Source organism: Lepidochelys kempii, chromosome 9 (genome assembly GCF_965140265.1).
Source record: "Lepidochelys kempii isolate rLepKem1 chromosome 9, rLepKem1.hap2, whole genome shotgun sequence".
Lineage (NCBI taxonomy): Eukaryota > Metazoa > Chordata > Testudines > Cheloniidae > Lepidochelys > Lepidochelys kempii.
Window position 1 is genome coordinate 40,578,945 of NC_133264.1, and position 14,765 is coordinate 40,593,709.

The 14,765-nt window shown below is 41.6% G+C and overlaps 1 protein-coding gene across 5 annotated transcripts in view; it reads right to left on the minus strand.

Annotated features, from left to right (window-relative positions):
* The window catches only part of CLSTN2 (calsyntenin 2), a 741,922-nt gene that overhangs the window by 97,096 nt on the left and 630,061 nt on the right, over nt 1–14,765 (minus strand). For all 5 annotated transcript variants that reach the window (XM_073359981.1, XM_073359980.1, XM_073359983.1 and 2 more), the window contains 2 exons: nt 11,703–11,951; nt 11,008–11,129 (listed from right to left, as the gene is read on the minus strand). In XM_073359981.1, coding sequence (XP_073216082.1) covers nt 11,008–11,129; nt 11,703–11,951 — 371 coding nt within the window. The remainder of the gene's footprint in view (nt 1–11,007; nt 11,130–11,702; nt 11,952–14,765) is intronic.

Here is a 14,765-nt window from a genome sequence, read left to right on the forward strand (position 1 = left end):
TTTTTTTAAACTGGCAATGAAAGGTGCCAGATTTACACACACACACACACAGAGACACACACAGACACAGGCACTCACACAAACACACAGACACTCATGTAATGGGCAGTGCAAGTTTATGCCACACTATCCCATCAATACACCCCAGCATTCTAGGGTTCAGAGTATAGTTCAGTCATAGTCCTCTCTGCTGACTCTGTCAATAAAAGATCCCTTTTATGATTTTCATGTTATGGTCACTTGTCCTCTAGGAAGTAGTCTCAGTCTATTTCCTAATTTCATATAGAACAGCCATCATATAATAACAACTTTCAGCTACTACTGACAAAACTAATTCAAACTATTACCCTGGATATGAAAGGCTATATATCCGATTCTAACCCCTTAATTTTGCCCTATGATAACACAGCATGCATAGCTGCATATCTTGGAAAATCAGCTAAAGCACTATCATACACACGCACAGTTGCTTACTTTCCAAAGTAAATAGAAATGCAGTGTATTAAAGGACAAGCACTATCAACTGTAAGCTCCTATTCTACATCGTCAATGAGTCAGTTGCATGTAAATGGAGGCCTACTCAGCACCATGTGCACGTGTGTAGAGGCAGACAGATAGAACACATTATATTCGGATTCACTTGAATAACCTACTCTCTTACTATGAACAATCACTGTTTTCTGTATGATAAAACTAACCTTGAGGCTGTTTTAGTACAATTTGTGCTTTACACTCAGTTTGGATTATTCAGAGCAGCTTATCTTGACTTTGAAAAGAAACTATTTTCTGCATCTTTATCCATTTTTGCCAATTTAGCATGACTGCATCATGCTCCTAGATCCTGCAGTGCAGCCATTTTTGCAGGGACTCAATGAAGATTTTGCCAGGGGGCTCCAGGACCAGATTCAATATGAGCGAAATAGCAAGAGACAGAAAATAATTAGAGTTTGAATTAAAAATTCTTGTGTCCCTGGCTGAAAGGTCAAAATAAGATTACAGCTTTAGATGTTGATTTAGGGGGAAAATGTCTTGGCTTTGATTAAGTCTTGCATACTAGTATGAAAAATGTAATATCCATGGTGCACAGAGTGTGAAATATATTGTGCATTGGCCTGTTTAATGCCTTGTCCTCCACTATTACCAAAAGGCTTTGAAACGATGGCTTATTATACAAATCATTATTTGGACTCAGTGCTGTATGGGTCAGAGGAAGTCAGGAAGGAGCAGTAGTATAAAGTAGATTGAGATAGAAGGGAACTCTTCCCACACCAGCCAAGGAGGACGGGGATCCCTGTCTCTTCAGATCGCTGAGGAGGAGGAGCTGTAACCTGGCTCCCCCTTAATGCGGCCCCACCACAGGGGAGGTACTATATGGGTGAGAGGAGCATTTATCTCCTTGCAGATCTCCACGGCCAACTGTAGTGTTGGCGACAGAGTTGGTATTAGCAGTTTTTTGGGAAACAATTTTTTGCCACCCCTTCTCTAAATTAACTAACTCTTGTTCACTATGGACTCACCACTATATCAGGGCCAGCACAAAGTTTTTGAGGAGGGTTAGAGAGCTGATCTTTTGAGGGTATATGTCAAGCTTAGTTAAATTATTTTACATAAGAAGAGGGATGAGTGTGCGAGTAAGAGAGGATTTAGCCCTTTCCAAACCCCAGTTCCCTGCACTCACCCCTCATTTTCCTACATTCCTTCTCCACCAATATAGTCTCAACAAAGCAGATTAACAATGTATCCTAACACCTGCAATAACCACTTACAACACACTTACTGACAGGTTAATGCTGAACTGCAGAGAAAGGGGTTGTTATAAACAAAGCTTTGAAAGGAATATTGGTTAAGCATTCATGAAACATGTACCTTGATATGAATGTAGGTATTTGTGTGGTGGAGGAGGCCCAAGGATGTCCTCCTCAGCTATGCCACGCATTCAAGACGATTTCTTTCCCTTTGGACTCCTGATGTTGATTTCATCATCAGATTGTTTCTTGTGCTAGTTGTGACAATCTAAGCAATATAAGTGTCTGCAGACTTTTGGGATTTAAAGTCTCTGGGTGTGCTATCTCATGTGTGTTGTATCAACCAGGCAAGATACTAACAAGCTTCAACAGGACTTTATTTTCAAAGTGTAAACCTCTTTACCAAGCTGCTGCTGCACCCTCTGAAGCTCTCTCCCAGCCTCTCAACTCCTCCCCCCTCCTTCCTGTTTCCTGTCCTTTCAGACTCCCAACAGCCAGTGCCCCAATTCTAATAATTACAAGCAACATCTAAACACCACATTCCCGCCTCTCTTAAGAAACTCTCCCAATTAAACAAACATTATTGTTCTAACCACAGAAACAAATATGAAACAAGACACTATACTGTTGGCAGAAATATTACACTGAAAATACTGTAGATACTACATAACAGTCTCTGGTCCAGACAGGTGGTCGTCTGGGTCTGACAGGCCGTCTCTCAAGCCCCAGTTCCAGTGCAATGTCTCGTTGTGTTGGTACTACGGTGAAGTCATCCAATGCAGACTGGGTGTTGGCATAATCTCCCCTTGGTGCATAGGCAGGTGCAAGGTAAGAAGCATTCCATACCCGCCCATTAGAAAGTCGATAGGTGTAAGTTGTGGTTCTAGAAGTAAGCGTTCTCTTACATGAAGCATGGTTGTTTTCTCAATGGAGCTCTTCTCTAATCATCTCATCTGCCATATTCCCAAAGTCACAAATTACAATCAGACTCCTCAGGGAAGCAATATACTGCATTATAGTTTCCCCTGGTTTCTGCTCACGCTGGCGAAATCTGTAGCGATTAGCTACTACATTCACTTTTGACACAAAAAATTTTTTTAACGCAGTGAGTGCAGTCTCATATTTATCATCTGGAAGGGGAAAAGTGCAAAATATACGCTGCCGTTCTGCTCCAAGGCAGTGGATTAGCAGAGTATGCTTTCTTACTTCAGAAATCTCTGTAGCACTGATTGCAAGCAGATAAGTCTCAAACATATAGATCCAAGTTGTAAAAGCAATTGGAGGCTCACTGGGTTTTGCAGAAAGGGTGCAGGTGGGTTCAGAGGCAGAAGATCCATCCTCGTCGCCAAAAGGTTGTATCAACCAGGCAAGGTACTAACAAGCTTCAACAGGACTATATTTTCAAAGTATGAACCTCTTTACCAAGCTGCTGCTGCACCCTCTGTAGCTCTCTCCCAGCCTCTCAACTCTTCCCCCTTCCTGTTTCCTGTCCTTTCAGAATTCCAACAACCAGTGCTCCCAATTCTAATAATTACAAGCAACATCTAAACACCACAATGTGCTGTATCCATGTTTGAAAGGAATCCATTTACCTACTGAGATCAAGGGATATAGCTAAATTTTGGGCCTTTAGATGACTGGGTAGTAGAACTTCCTTCGAAGCTCCTTAAACCCCACTGCAGGGATGCAATCCAGCCACTAACAAAGGCTATACTGACAGAGTTTGTAACCTCCTTGAACATAAGCCATTTTGACAATCTATAATGGCAGTAGTTCTGTTGATGGAAATATATATGACACAGCCATAAGGAAGCAGAAATTATAAGACCTTTGGGGAGGGAACTTTCAAAGGCTTAAAAATTGTAGCCTATAACTCTAATATTAAGCACCTAACCTCCCCAAAATAACTGCAACTGCATGACACACATTAGACACATATGGAGTTTTTAAGACATATGATGTGATAGATAAATAAAACCTCTTATAGACCTTTTTCAAATGAGAAAAGGATTCATTTCAAACTCTTGGATCTCCAAAAACCCATCTCTGATTAACTTCAATGTTTCAGAGAAGTATTTATCTCTTGGCAGGAGACTAAGCTTCAGAAATATCAGGTGGAAAGGAGTTTTTCTGAGGAGAAGGAAGAAAGTTACTTGCAAACTCTATAGTAGAGCTGTAAACACAATCACCTACTGTGCTTTAAGAAACAATCTTACATTGGCAGGAAGAGAGACTAGAAAATTTAACTGGTTTTACATTTCTAGGGTGAAATTCTGGTTTCACTGAAGTCAATGAGAGTTTTCCCATTGATTTAAAGAAGATCAGGATTTCACCCCAAATATCTATTCCAACTATGACAAGTTGGCCCTTTGAAGGGCACTTGGTTAAAAAACCTTGTGCAGAGAAAGTTTACTGAGACTGTAGGCAGCACCAGTGGCCCCTGGGAACTTGAGGGATATCTACTAGAACTTCATTAACAGCAGATCACTGGTTACAAATACTCTGGGGGATACTCCACTGGCTCAGCTATACCCAAAGGGAATTTAAAAAGTTCAAATTCTACAATAACCAGCCTCACCAATTATTCCCAAATAACTCAACTAAAGAACAACTCTACACTCATTCACCAATAACCTCACAAGTTGAAGAGGAAAAATATTAAGGAAACACTTTTCAGATTCCTTTCCAAGAGATCATTATTTATAGAGCCCAATTTTCATATTTGGGTGCCTAAAGTTAGGATCTTAAATACGGATTTAAACTTCCATATAGCCATTTTAGGCAACTAAGTGCCAATTTAGATGCCATTTGTCATAAATATAAAGGGAAGGGGTTAAGAAGCTCTGATACAGTACTATAAAATCTTCTTACCTGTAAAGGGTTAAGAAACTCAAGTAACCTGGCTGGCACCTGACCAAAATGACCAATAAGGGGACAAGATACTTTCAAATCTGGGGTTGGGGGAAGGTTTTGTCTGTCTGTCTGTGTGATGCCTCTGCCAGGGACAGATCAAGAAAGCAAGCAATCCAACTCCTATAGAGTTAGTAAAAGTAATCTAGCTAGAAAATGCGTTAGATTTTCTTTTGTTTTTGGCTTGTGAAATTCGCTGTGCTGGAGAGAATGTATATCCCTCTTTTTGTGTGTCTTTTTGTAACTTAAGGTTTTGCCTAGAGGGATCTCTATGTTTTGAATCTGACTGCCTGTGAGATTATCTTCCATTCTAATCTTACAGAGTGTTTCTGTTATCTTCTTTTGCTCTTTTAATAACGTTCTGTTTTTTAAGAATCTGATGGGGCTTTTAGGGTCCTAAAAACCCAAGGCTGGTCTGTGCTCATCTTGTTTATTCTCAAGCCTCCCCAGGAAAGGGGGTGTAAGGCTTGGGGGGATATTTTGGGGGAAGACATCTCCAAGTGGTCTCTTCCCTGATTCTTTGTTAAATGGCTTGGTGGTCGCAGCATACTGAATCCCAGATACGAGGAATTTTGTGTCTTGGGGAAGTTTTAACCTAAGCTGGTAGAAATTAGGGGGTCTTTCATGTGGGTCCCCACATCGGTACCCCAGAGTTCAGAGTGGGGAAGGAACCCTGACACCATTATATGGACTATGATGATAAATCAGCTCCTAATATATACTAAAGTTTGAAAATTGGGCTCTATAATTAACTATGAGAAAAGAAATGATTTAAAAAGCTCTGGCAAATGCCTCACAAATGTCCTTTTAAACTTCTGTACAGGAAATTTACAAAAACAAAAAAATAAATGGTTTGATTTTGCACATTGAAATGAAGGAAACACCTATGCTTCACAATAAACTATAATTGCCAGAAGATAGGGAAGCTGCTACCTATGGGGCATCTGTCGCTCAGTTGCTTAGGAAATGTTGCAGCTATGCTAACAGTGTGTGCATATGAGATACACACTGTTTTTCTTGAAAGTTATCTGAACCTTATATTCTGGGTCATTACTAAGGGGCTCACTTGGAAACTATACTGGCAGCTGCAATCAATTTCAGAGATGATTAAAGTGGGGATTAAAAAGAATCAGTGGTAGTCTGTATTCATTTTGTTAATGTTTCTTATGAATAACAAGGGTCCCTTCAGTTTAAAGTCCTACAGTCTTAACTATTAGTGTTTTGGCACATATACAGCTAAGAGGTTAAATGTGCTCTGCAGGTACAGGCCCAACGTTATGACACTTTCAGGTCAGTGGAGGACTATAGGGTGAATGTTTAGCACCATGTGCAAAAATTTAGCTTTGTGACTCTTCCATTAACTTTAATGGAAGGTATAGGGTAAATACATACCATACTGAAAAGAACCCCATCAACCTATGAATAGATTTAGCAGCCTGCCCACAGCTGCTCACAGCTAACTTTGCAGCTCCTACTGTGTGGAGGTCTCCCCATGTATTATAACTGCAGGCTGCATCAAATTTCCAAAAGGAGGAAACACTACAAGAAGAGTAGCCATATAATATCTGACGTGGCAACCTGTGCTGTGCCTTTACCCGAGGATGGAATTTGGGACTCAGTTATGTCTTCCTGCTATAGATATAAATGAAGTATAAGAAATTATATTCAAGATGAAAACGAGCTGCCTTCTGTGATCTTTGCCTCAGAACATCAAACATCTTGTGGGCTAAACAGGGAACCCTAAGAATCTGGTATCATGAATTCTATTGCTCCACAGTACTCGTGAAAAATAATCCATGCTCCTGAGGTCACTGGACTCCTCTCAGCTCAAACAAGCACCAAATTGTTGTCAGAGTCACGCAGTAATTTATGCCCAATAAAGTACCCGCCCACTGTTTACTTTCAATTAACAGATGCTCTGTGCTGGGCCCACTGCATCAACCTCTGGTTTTTCTTCCTGAACCGTGTACATGCCATGAAGTCTGCAGATTTCCACATTACAGCATGCTCCAGGTTGTGAGAATCTGGTTAATATTCTGAAACAGCCAGGTTCCATCACACTAGCACTTAAACTATTCATTTCAAAGACTGAGAGGTCATGTACTAGATCCTGGCCTAACTAAACTCAGAGGGCCAGATTTTCAAAGATATTCAGGTGCCTTAAAAAAGCAGAAAGGCACCTACTGGGATTTTCACCTTAGTAGATTAGGCACTTACATTCCATTGGAATTATCTTTGAAAAGCTCTCCCAGAGTTTCAGTCTGGTTGGGTTCAGGAAGAATTTGCAGACGGTGCTGGAAGGCCAGAGGGAATAGCAACAGAGAGTGCATTTACATGAGAAGTGACCTTTCCTAGTTGCCAAAGCCTCCTGCAGTATGACTGGGACAACAGTAACTAAGGGTCACAAAAACCTAGTCGCTCTAACCATAACAAACTTTATGTATACTTTACACTTAGCCTGTTGTTTCAGCATGGAAGAGCACTAGAAAATATATTGTGAGTATTATCCTACACTAGCAGAGAAAAGAAAAATGAACTAGTTGATCTAATAAATCTTTTCTATCATTGAATGTAGTTAAGGACATTGAAGTCAATGGTAAATGGGACAAAATACAACATGGTTTTACAAAAGGTAGATCGTGCCAAACCAACCTGATTTCCTTCTTTGAGAGAGTAACAGATTTTTTAGATAAAGGAAACGCAGTGGATCTAATTTATTTAGATTTTAGTAAGGCGTTTGATACTGTGCCACATGGGGAATTATTAGTTAAATTGGATAAGATGGGCATCAATAGGAAAATTGAAAGGTGGATAGGGAATTGGTTAAAGGGGAGACTACAACGGGTCCTACTGAAAGGTGAACTGTCAAGTTGGAGGGAGGTTACCAGTGGAGTTCCTCAAGGATCAGTTTTGGGACCAATCTTATTTAATCTTTTTATTACTGACCTGGGCACAAAAAGTGGGAGTGTGCTAATAAAGTTTGCAGATGATACAAAGCTGGGAGGTATTGCTAATTTAGAGAAGGACAGGGATACCCTACAAGAGGATCTGGATGACCTTGTAAACTGGAGTAATAGGAATAGGATGAAATTTAATAGTGAGAAGTGTAAGGTCATGCATTTAGGGATTAATAACAAGAATTTTAGTTATAAGCTAGGGACGCATCAACTAGAAGTAACGGAGGAGGAAAAGGACCTTGGAGTATTGGTTGATCATAGGCTGACTATGAGCTGCCAATGTGATATGGCTGTGAAAAAAGCTAATGTCGTCTTGGGATGCATCAGGAGAGGTATTTCCAGTAGGGATAAGGAGGTTTTAGTACCGTTATATAAGGCACTGGTGAGACCTCACCTGGAATACTGTGTGCAGTTCTGGTCTCCCATGTTTAAGAAGGATGAATTCAAACTGGAACAGGTACAGAGAAGGGCTACTAGGATGATCCGAGGAATGGAAAACTTGTCTTATGAAAGGAGACTCAGGGAGCTTGGCTTGTTTAGCCTAACTAAAAGAAGGTTGAGGGGAGATATGATTGCTCTCTATAAATATATCAGAGGGATAAATACCAGAGAGGGAGAGGAATTATTTAAACTCAATACCAATGTGGACACAAGAACAAATGGATATAAACTGGCCACTAGGAAATTTAGATTAGAAATTAGACGAAGGTTTCTAACCATCAGAGGAGTGAAGTTTTGGAATAGCCTTCCGAGGGAAGTAGTGGGGGCAAAAGATCTATCTTGCTTTAAGATTAAACTCGATAAGTTTATGGAGGAGATGGTATGATGGGATAACATGGTTTTGGTAATTAAATATTCATGGTAAATAGGCCCAATGGCCTGTGATGGGTTTTTAGATGGGGTAAGATCCAAGTTACCCGGGAAAGAATTTTCTGTAGTATCTGGCTGATGAATCTTGCCCATATGCTCAGGGTTTAGCTGATCGCCATATTTGGGGTCGGGAAGGAATTTTCCTCCAGGGCAGATTGGAAGGCCCTGGAGGTTTTTCGCCTTCCTCTGTAGCATGGGGCACGGGTCACTTGCTGGAGGATTCTCTGCTCCTTGAGGTCTTCAAACTACAATTTGAGGACTTCAATAGCACAGATATAGGTGTGAGGTCTTTTTTAGGAGTGGTGGGTGAAATTCTGTGGCCTGCATTGTGCAGGAGGTCAGACTAGATGATCATAATGGTCCCTTCTGACCTAAATATCTATGAATCTATGAATCTATGAATCTATGAATGGTTTTTAAGTAATAGGGTCCCAGTCCCCTACATAAAAATTTTCAGTCCATCTTCAATGTTGGTCAATGCCTGATACTATATGATAATATGGAGGGCATATTTTAAGTATAAAAGTGGTTCTCTAGTGACAATCAGGCCAATATTATTTCACTAAATATGGAAATATAATATGCCAATTACTGGTTTGGATTCCCTTCTAATGGTATCTGCTCCTGCAGAGATTCCTTCAACTGAGTGAAGCTCTTCATCTCTCACCAGAGATATAACTCAGAGCATGGCCATGTTAATCTCAAACTGTCTCTAAGGGCTCATTCAATTGTCTCTAGATGAAATCTTCAGGAATCTTCAAGATACACACCAAAGAACTATAGCTAAATAGCTGGGATGATGTTTAAACTTCAGTTCAAGATGTGAGGCCAGTCTGCTCGTGTAAACTGTCACAGCTCCATTGACTTCACAGAGAATTTGGCTCACAGCCTCAGGCCCTCATTCACCCCTTATTGGACACTGGATAGCAGTTGTATTTATCAAGTTTTGACACAGACACTCTGATTTGGCTCTATGTATTGTTCTGAAACAGTAGCATATCATACCCTAAAATCCAAAAGGAAAGGTGTACCAAAGCAACTGGGAGGTGAGCAGCACTCTGCACGAGACAGAGGGAGGAAATGTTAGTATCAAAATATAAACCAAGAGAATGTATGTTGCCTGCTAACCATCATCTATATTAATCACAAGCAAAAATATGACTAGACACGAAAAAAAGAAAAGAATCCAGAGTCCAGTTAAAGATATACATTGTTTTTGAATGTAAGAGGGAAAATATAATTGTAAAGCTGTTGCCATTTCTATATTTCCAAGTGTGTCTAATTTTTAGCCTCATATCTGAAAAAGTGTGGAAATGACAGAGAGAAAGCATGTGAAGGAAAAAAATCACAGACTGTAGTAGAGATGAAAAAGTTCTGTCAGGCTGTTAGACATCTCCCTATCAATGTAGTATTGTCCCCTACTTCACATTTTCCAGTGCTTTGTCATGGCTAAGTTACTGGAATTTCATGCTAGTTTACTTATTCAAAGACACTGTTCCTCCCTCTTCAAAAGAAAAAAAAATAACCCTGCTTCAAAATCACAAGGTGATTTTAATTCAGCTTTCCAGCTCAAAATGGTACACATACGTTTTGAATAAATATCTCTAAAATGTTGAATGCTTATCAAAACTTATCTTTTACTGTAGCAATTCAGTTTCCTGGCATTGATTTATAAATATTTCTATTGCACTCAACACAATAGTATCAAACTAAATCATTTTTACAAGACCTTTAAGGTTCACCATTCATTAGTGTAAATTCATCCTTTGAGGCATTTTAAGGCTTCTTCATTTCAAGTATACCGGAACTAACCCTCATCTGGATACCAGAAGTGAAAAACAAGTGCTATGTCCATTAAATGGGTTCCTGTTACATATATTTGACAATCAGGATTCAAGGCAACCTTCTGGTACATTTTAACAAGAAAGTAAGGGATTAAACAATTAGCATAATGCTGTACCTGTATGTGAACTTTACATTTTGTGCTCAAAAATATGTCACAAAAACTTGGTTTAAGCAAATATTAGTCTGTAAAAATGTGTCTTTGCATCATCCTTATCGTGACTAGAATTAATAGTTCTCTGGAAAGTAACCTTCAGTTACTTAATATTTTCTCCATAAAGTATTCTTCATAATCAATCAAAATTAAATATAACAGCAACTGAATGTAGGAGTCTACAGACTAGGAAGGACAAGTCAACACACACCATCAAGTACTTGTCTCCACATCAGCAAAGTCCTTATTGGAAAGGTCTAAATCAGTTCTATTGTGCAAATAAAACAGGCTTCTGATGGTGAATGGAGGACTTTTTAGGAACTACATGTAATGTGATGCCCCTGTGTGGTTGTCATCAATGGGAATCAAACCCACGAGCTCTGGATCTAAAATTACAAGCCTCTATCGCAACGAGATAAAAACAGTTAGCTCAAAGCCTGCAGCAAACTCTTCAACATTGATGAGTGGAACAGAGAGCCATCCCCCATAAGTATAGGTTATATACAGATAACAAAAGGAGCCCAAGTACCTGATCCAGCTTCCAGTGGAACTCTGCTGGGCGAAATGTATCAGCCTGGTCAAAATCTTTACGCAGCAGAAACACAAGACGACAGTTGTGCACATAAAGTGCATAATGGTGCCGATTCATTTCTGAAAATATATAACAAATAAAGAGGCTTAGACCACTGAAGTGTCATAATTGCTTTGTCTAGCTGAATTTGCCTCAAATAAAAATTCTGCCTGTATAAGCAATATACACTTCAAACAAACCAACAAACATAACATTCTACTTTATTTCAGAATTGTACCTCCTCATGAGTTTAGTGAAAGCTGCAGGTGCTTACCACCATCGAGGATTAGGTCCTATCCATTTAGTTTATGGATTAATTAGGTCAGCTGTTTTCCAATTAATATTTAATCTGATTTCAATTAACACTTAAAACTAATTTCCCAAATCTAAATCATGAAAAATTAAAAACTAATTTTCCCCATTTTGTCAACCACTCTCCACAAAATCCTCAGATGAATTTTGAGAAATGCAAAAGTATTGCGGAAACTTTCACTGAGCTCAGTTACCACCCAACTAAGGAATGTGTAAAACTTTCAGAGACACAATACTCAAGATTTATGGCTTCCTTTCAAAATATATTAACTGATGGGAAGAAAAACTCCACTCATGCCACCGTGATCTCTGCCAAAAAGATTTAAAATAAATAGACTCACCTGTCTTGTCAGAGTTGCAAAGAATGGTTTCTTTTTCAGCTCTCAGTCCTGGACTAGGTCCATGTTTCATCCACATAGTGATAGTGAATTGATCAGTTAAATTCTTTGGTACTATTCCATCAGGAATTTTGGCTCCTTGTTTTCCATCAAATTTGAAAATCATGTCATTGTTGTCTATCAGAAGCCCAGCTGTCCAGTTAGTTGCTGGACTAGGAGTGGGTAATAAGTCAATGGCACCTGAGGATGCACCTGCAGATGACATATAATGAAGAGGTAGTGATGAGAAAGCTATTCTGTTAAATTCATTATAGGCCAGATTCTGACACCTTTGCTCCTGTTTAGCAACATCTTACTCCACAAATGGTCCCATTGACTTCACAGTCAGAATACCTTTATACAGTATCAACACACAGTGTACAGAAAGGTGTATTATGTTTTAGAGGTTTTGTTTTTGATGTTGTGGTTTTTTTAAATTGGTGCTATTAATGAAATCTCTTCCCTCCTCCCCCCGCCCCCGATATATTGGTCACACTGAGTACAACTTTACAAGTACTGGGGGAGATGAATGTCATAGAATGGTCTCGTTATCTTAAATAGCTTTAACATTATCTTATGTTTCACATCTGGCATTTCAGAAACTACAAGAAGCAAATACTCTGTCCCAATGGAAAGCTCAAAATCTCCCCTTCCTGCTGGTGTGTGTACATAGTTCATGGTGATGTGTTGTGATACAAGGTTTTATAAGCATGCGTTTGAGACGACTGCATGAATTTCCTTCCATCAACACATCATAGAAATTCACAATGATAGTAGAATGTTAGTAATGCTATCTCTAGAAAACAGGTAAAGATTCATATAACTGCAGGATGACCAGATGTCCCATTTTTAAAGGGACAGTCCCACGTTTAAGCCCTCCTGCAGGTGTCCTGACTTTTTCTTAAAAACGGGCAAATTGCCCTGTATTTTTTGTCTCCCCCGCATCAGTACTGGTGGGTCCTACTGCTGGCCAGATACTGCTCACCAGCCACCTGCGGTGAGTCGGGGGGTCCAGTGGCCAATGATGGGGGTGGGGATATAAGGCTGGTAGTGGGGTGAAGATGCAGTGCACAGGGCCAGCCACTCCCCCCGAAGCGTGCCAGCTCTTGGCCTGCAGGGCCCCGCCCCCCCATCCCCTTTCTGGCTGGCACTGGCTGCGAGCTGTGGTGGTTGGTGAATGCAGGCAGGTGCCAGGCGGTGGCCGGTTACATGTTGCCTCTGCTGCCCACCCATTGGCCCTTTACGTGCTTCCTCTCTCACTGTCCTTTCTCTACTTTGCCTCTTTGCCCCCACCCCTTCCACTCAGCCCCACTACTCCAACATATCCCACCCCCCAGCGGCGTGCATCCCGCTCCCAGCACTGTGCGGAGAACCAGCCCCTGGTTGAAGCGCTGAGCTCACCAACAGCCTGGCTGGCAGGCTCCTTCCTTCCCCCACTGCCTCTGGCTGGGCCGGTGCCCTGGGAAAGCCCAAGACCCTCTGGGCCAGGGCACTGAGCAAGAGGAGCGGAGCCATGCATGTGCCAAAGCCCACACAGCGCTGGCAAGGGGAAACCTCTCTGCCCCTCAGTTAAGCTCTGGAGTGGATGGGGGGGGGAGAGAAGCGATTTCCAGCCTGTTCATGCCCATAACCTGCAGGATCCACAGCAGCCCCTGGGCCAGGGCTTAGCACCCTCCTCACCCCTTCCCCTGCCCTGAGTCCTGCCCCCAAGGGGCAAAGGGCTGCTTCATCCCCTGCTGAGCCACCTTTCTGGCCGGGTTTGCCAAAGCCCCTGAAGTCAGGTTCCCTGGGCCCCTGTGCATAATGCATCCTTAGGGCTTAACCCCTTCCTGCCCGAGCTGTAGCTGGGGGCGGCTAGGTTATGTTGGTGGCCAGCAGCAACCTGGAGGGGTTAGCTGCCTTTTGACACTATGTGTGCAGGAAGGGACAAACTGCTTCCAGCCACATGGGAGTGGTGGGGGGAGGTGGGGAAGAGATGAGCTCTGCAAGGACACAGGCCAGGTCATCCCTTCCCCTCCCCCACATCCTCCTTCCCTGCAGCTGGAAGCAGCTCCCATCCTTTCCCTCCCTCACAGTGAGAAAAAGCTGCTGCTGGCCACATTCTGGTGGCAGAAATCTGGAGGGGAGGGCATGTGACTGCATGTGTCCCCCGCCCCGTGTTGTCTCAGGAGGGCGCCCCGTGTTGTCTCAGACAGCATCGGGCAGGGAGGTGTGTGAGAGGTGTGCGGGAGCGTGTGTGTGTGACCCCTCCCCATGTGTGTGTATGAGGGGTAGGGGTGTGTGTGTTACCCCTCTCTACATGAGCCCTAAAGCCCTAAAGATAAGAAGGTAAATAAAAGAATCCAACTACACAGTATTTGTTTTTAACAGGGGCTCAGTCAATTTGATGTTAATTTGAACGTTTCTATGACTGATTGCCATTGGACTAGCTTGAATACGAGTAATTTTACCAGGCGTCCCATATTCAGCATAGGGAAATATGGTCACCCTATATCACTGTAATAGACTCTTGTAGTCCCCTCGTAAAACCCTTGGGCCCCATCTACACCTAAAGTAAATAAGAAAAATGTTGTGTCCGTTGTGATGTAATTAAGTGGAGCTGACCCCCACAATAGCTGTAAGTAGGTTGATGGAAGAATTCTTCCACTGACATAGCTACCAAGTGGATATACCAACAGAACGCCCCCTTTCATCACTGTATGAAGTATCTGTACTACAGTGGCATAGCTGCAATGCTGTAGCTATAGCACTTGTAGCATAGACTTACCCTCAGTATCATACAATACATCCTTGATAGCTGTTACCCTAAGTACCCTAATGACTGCAGAGAGAGTGAAGGGGTGCTCATGACGGAGGTCAATCAGTCGCTTTCTAAAAAGTGAATGTTTAATGAAGTGGCTATAAGCTACCCAGCATTTTTTGGAGAGACAATTTGAAAAACAAACATGGAAAATACTACAGTGTAGAAGATCTTAATAAGTTAGCAAAATTCTTTAGAGTTGGGTGGTCATGGAAACATAGCATCCT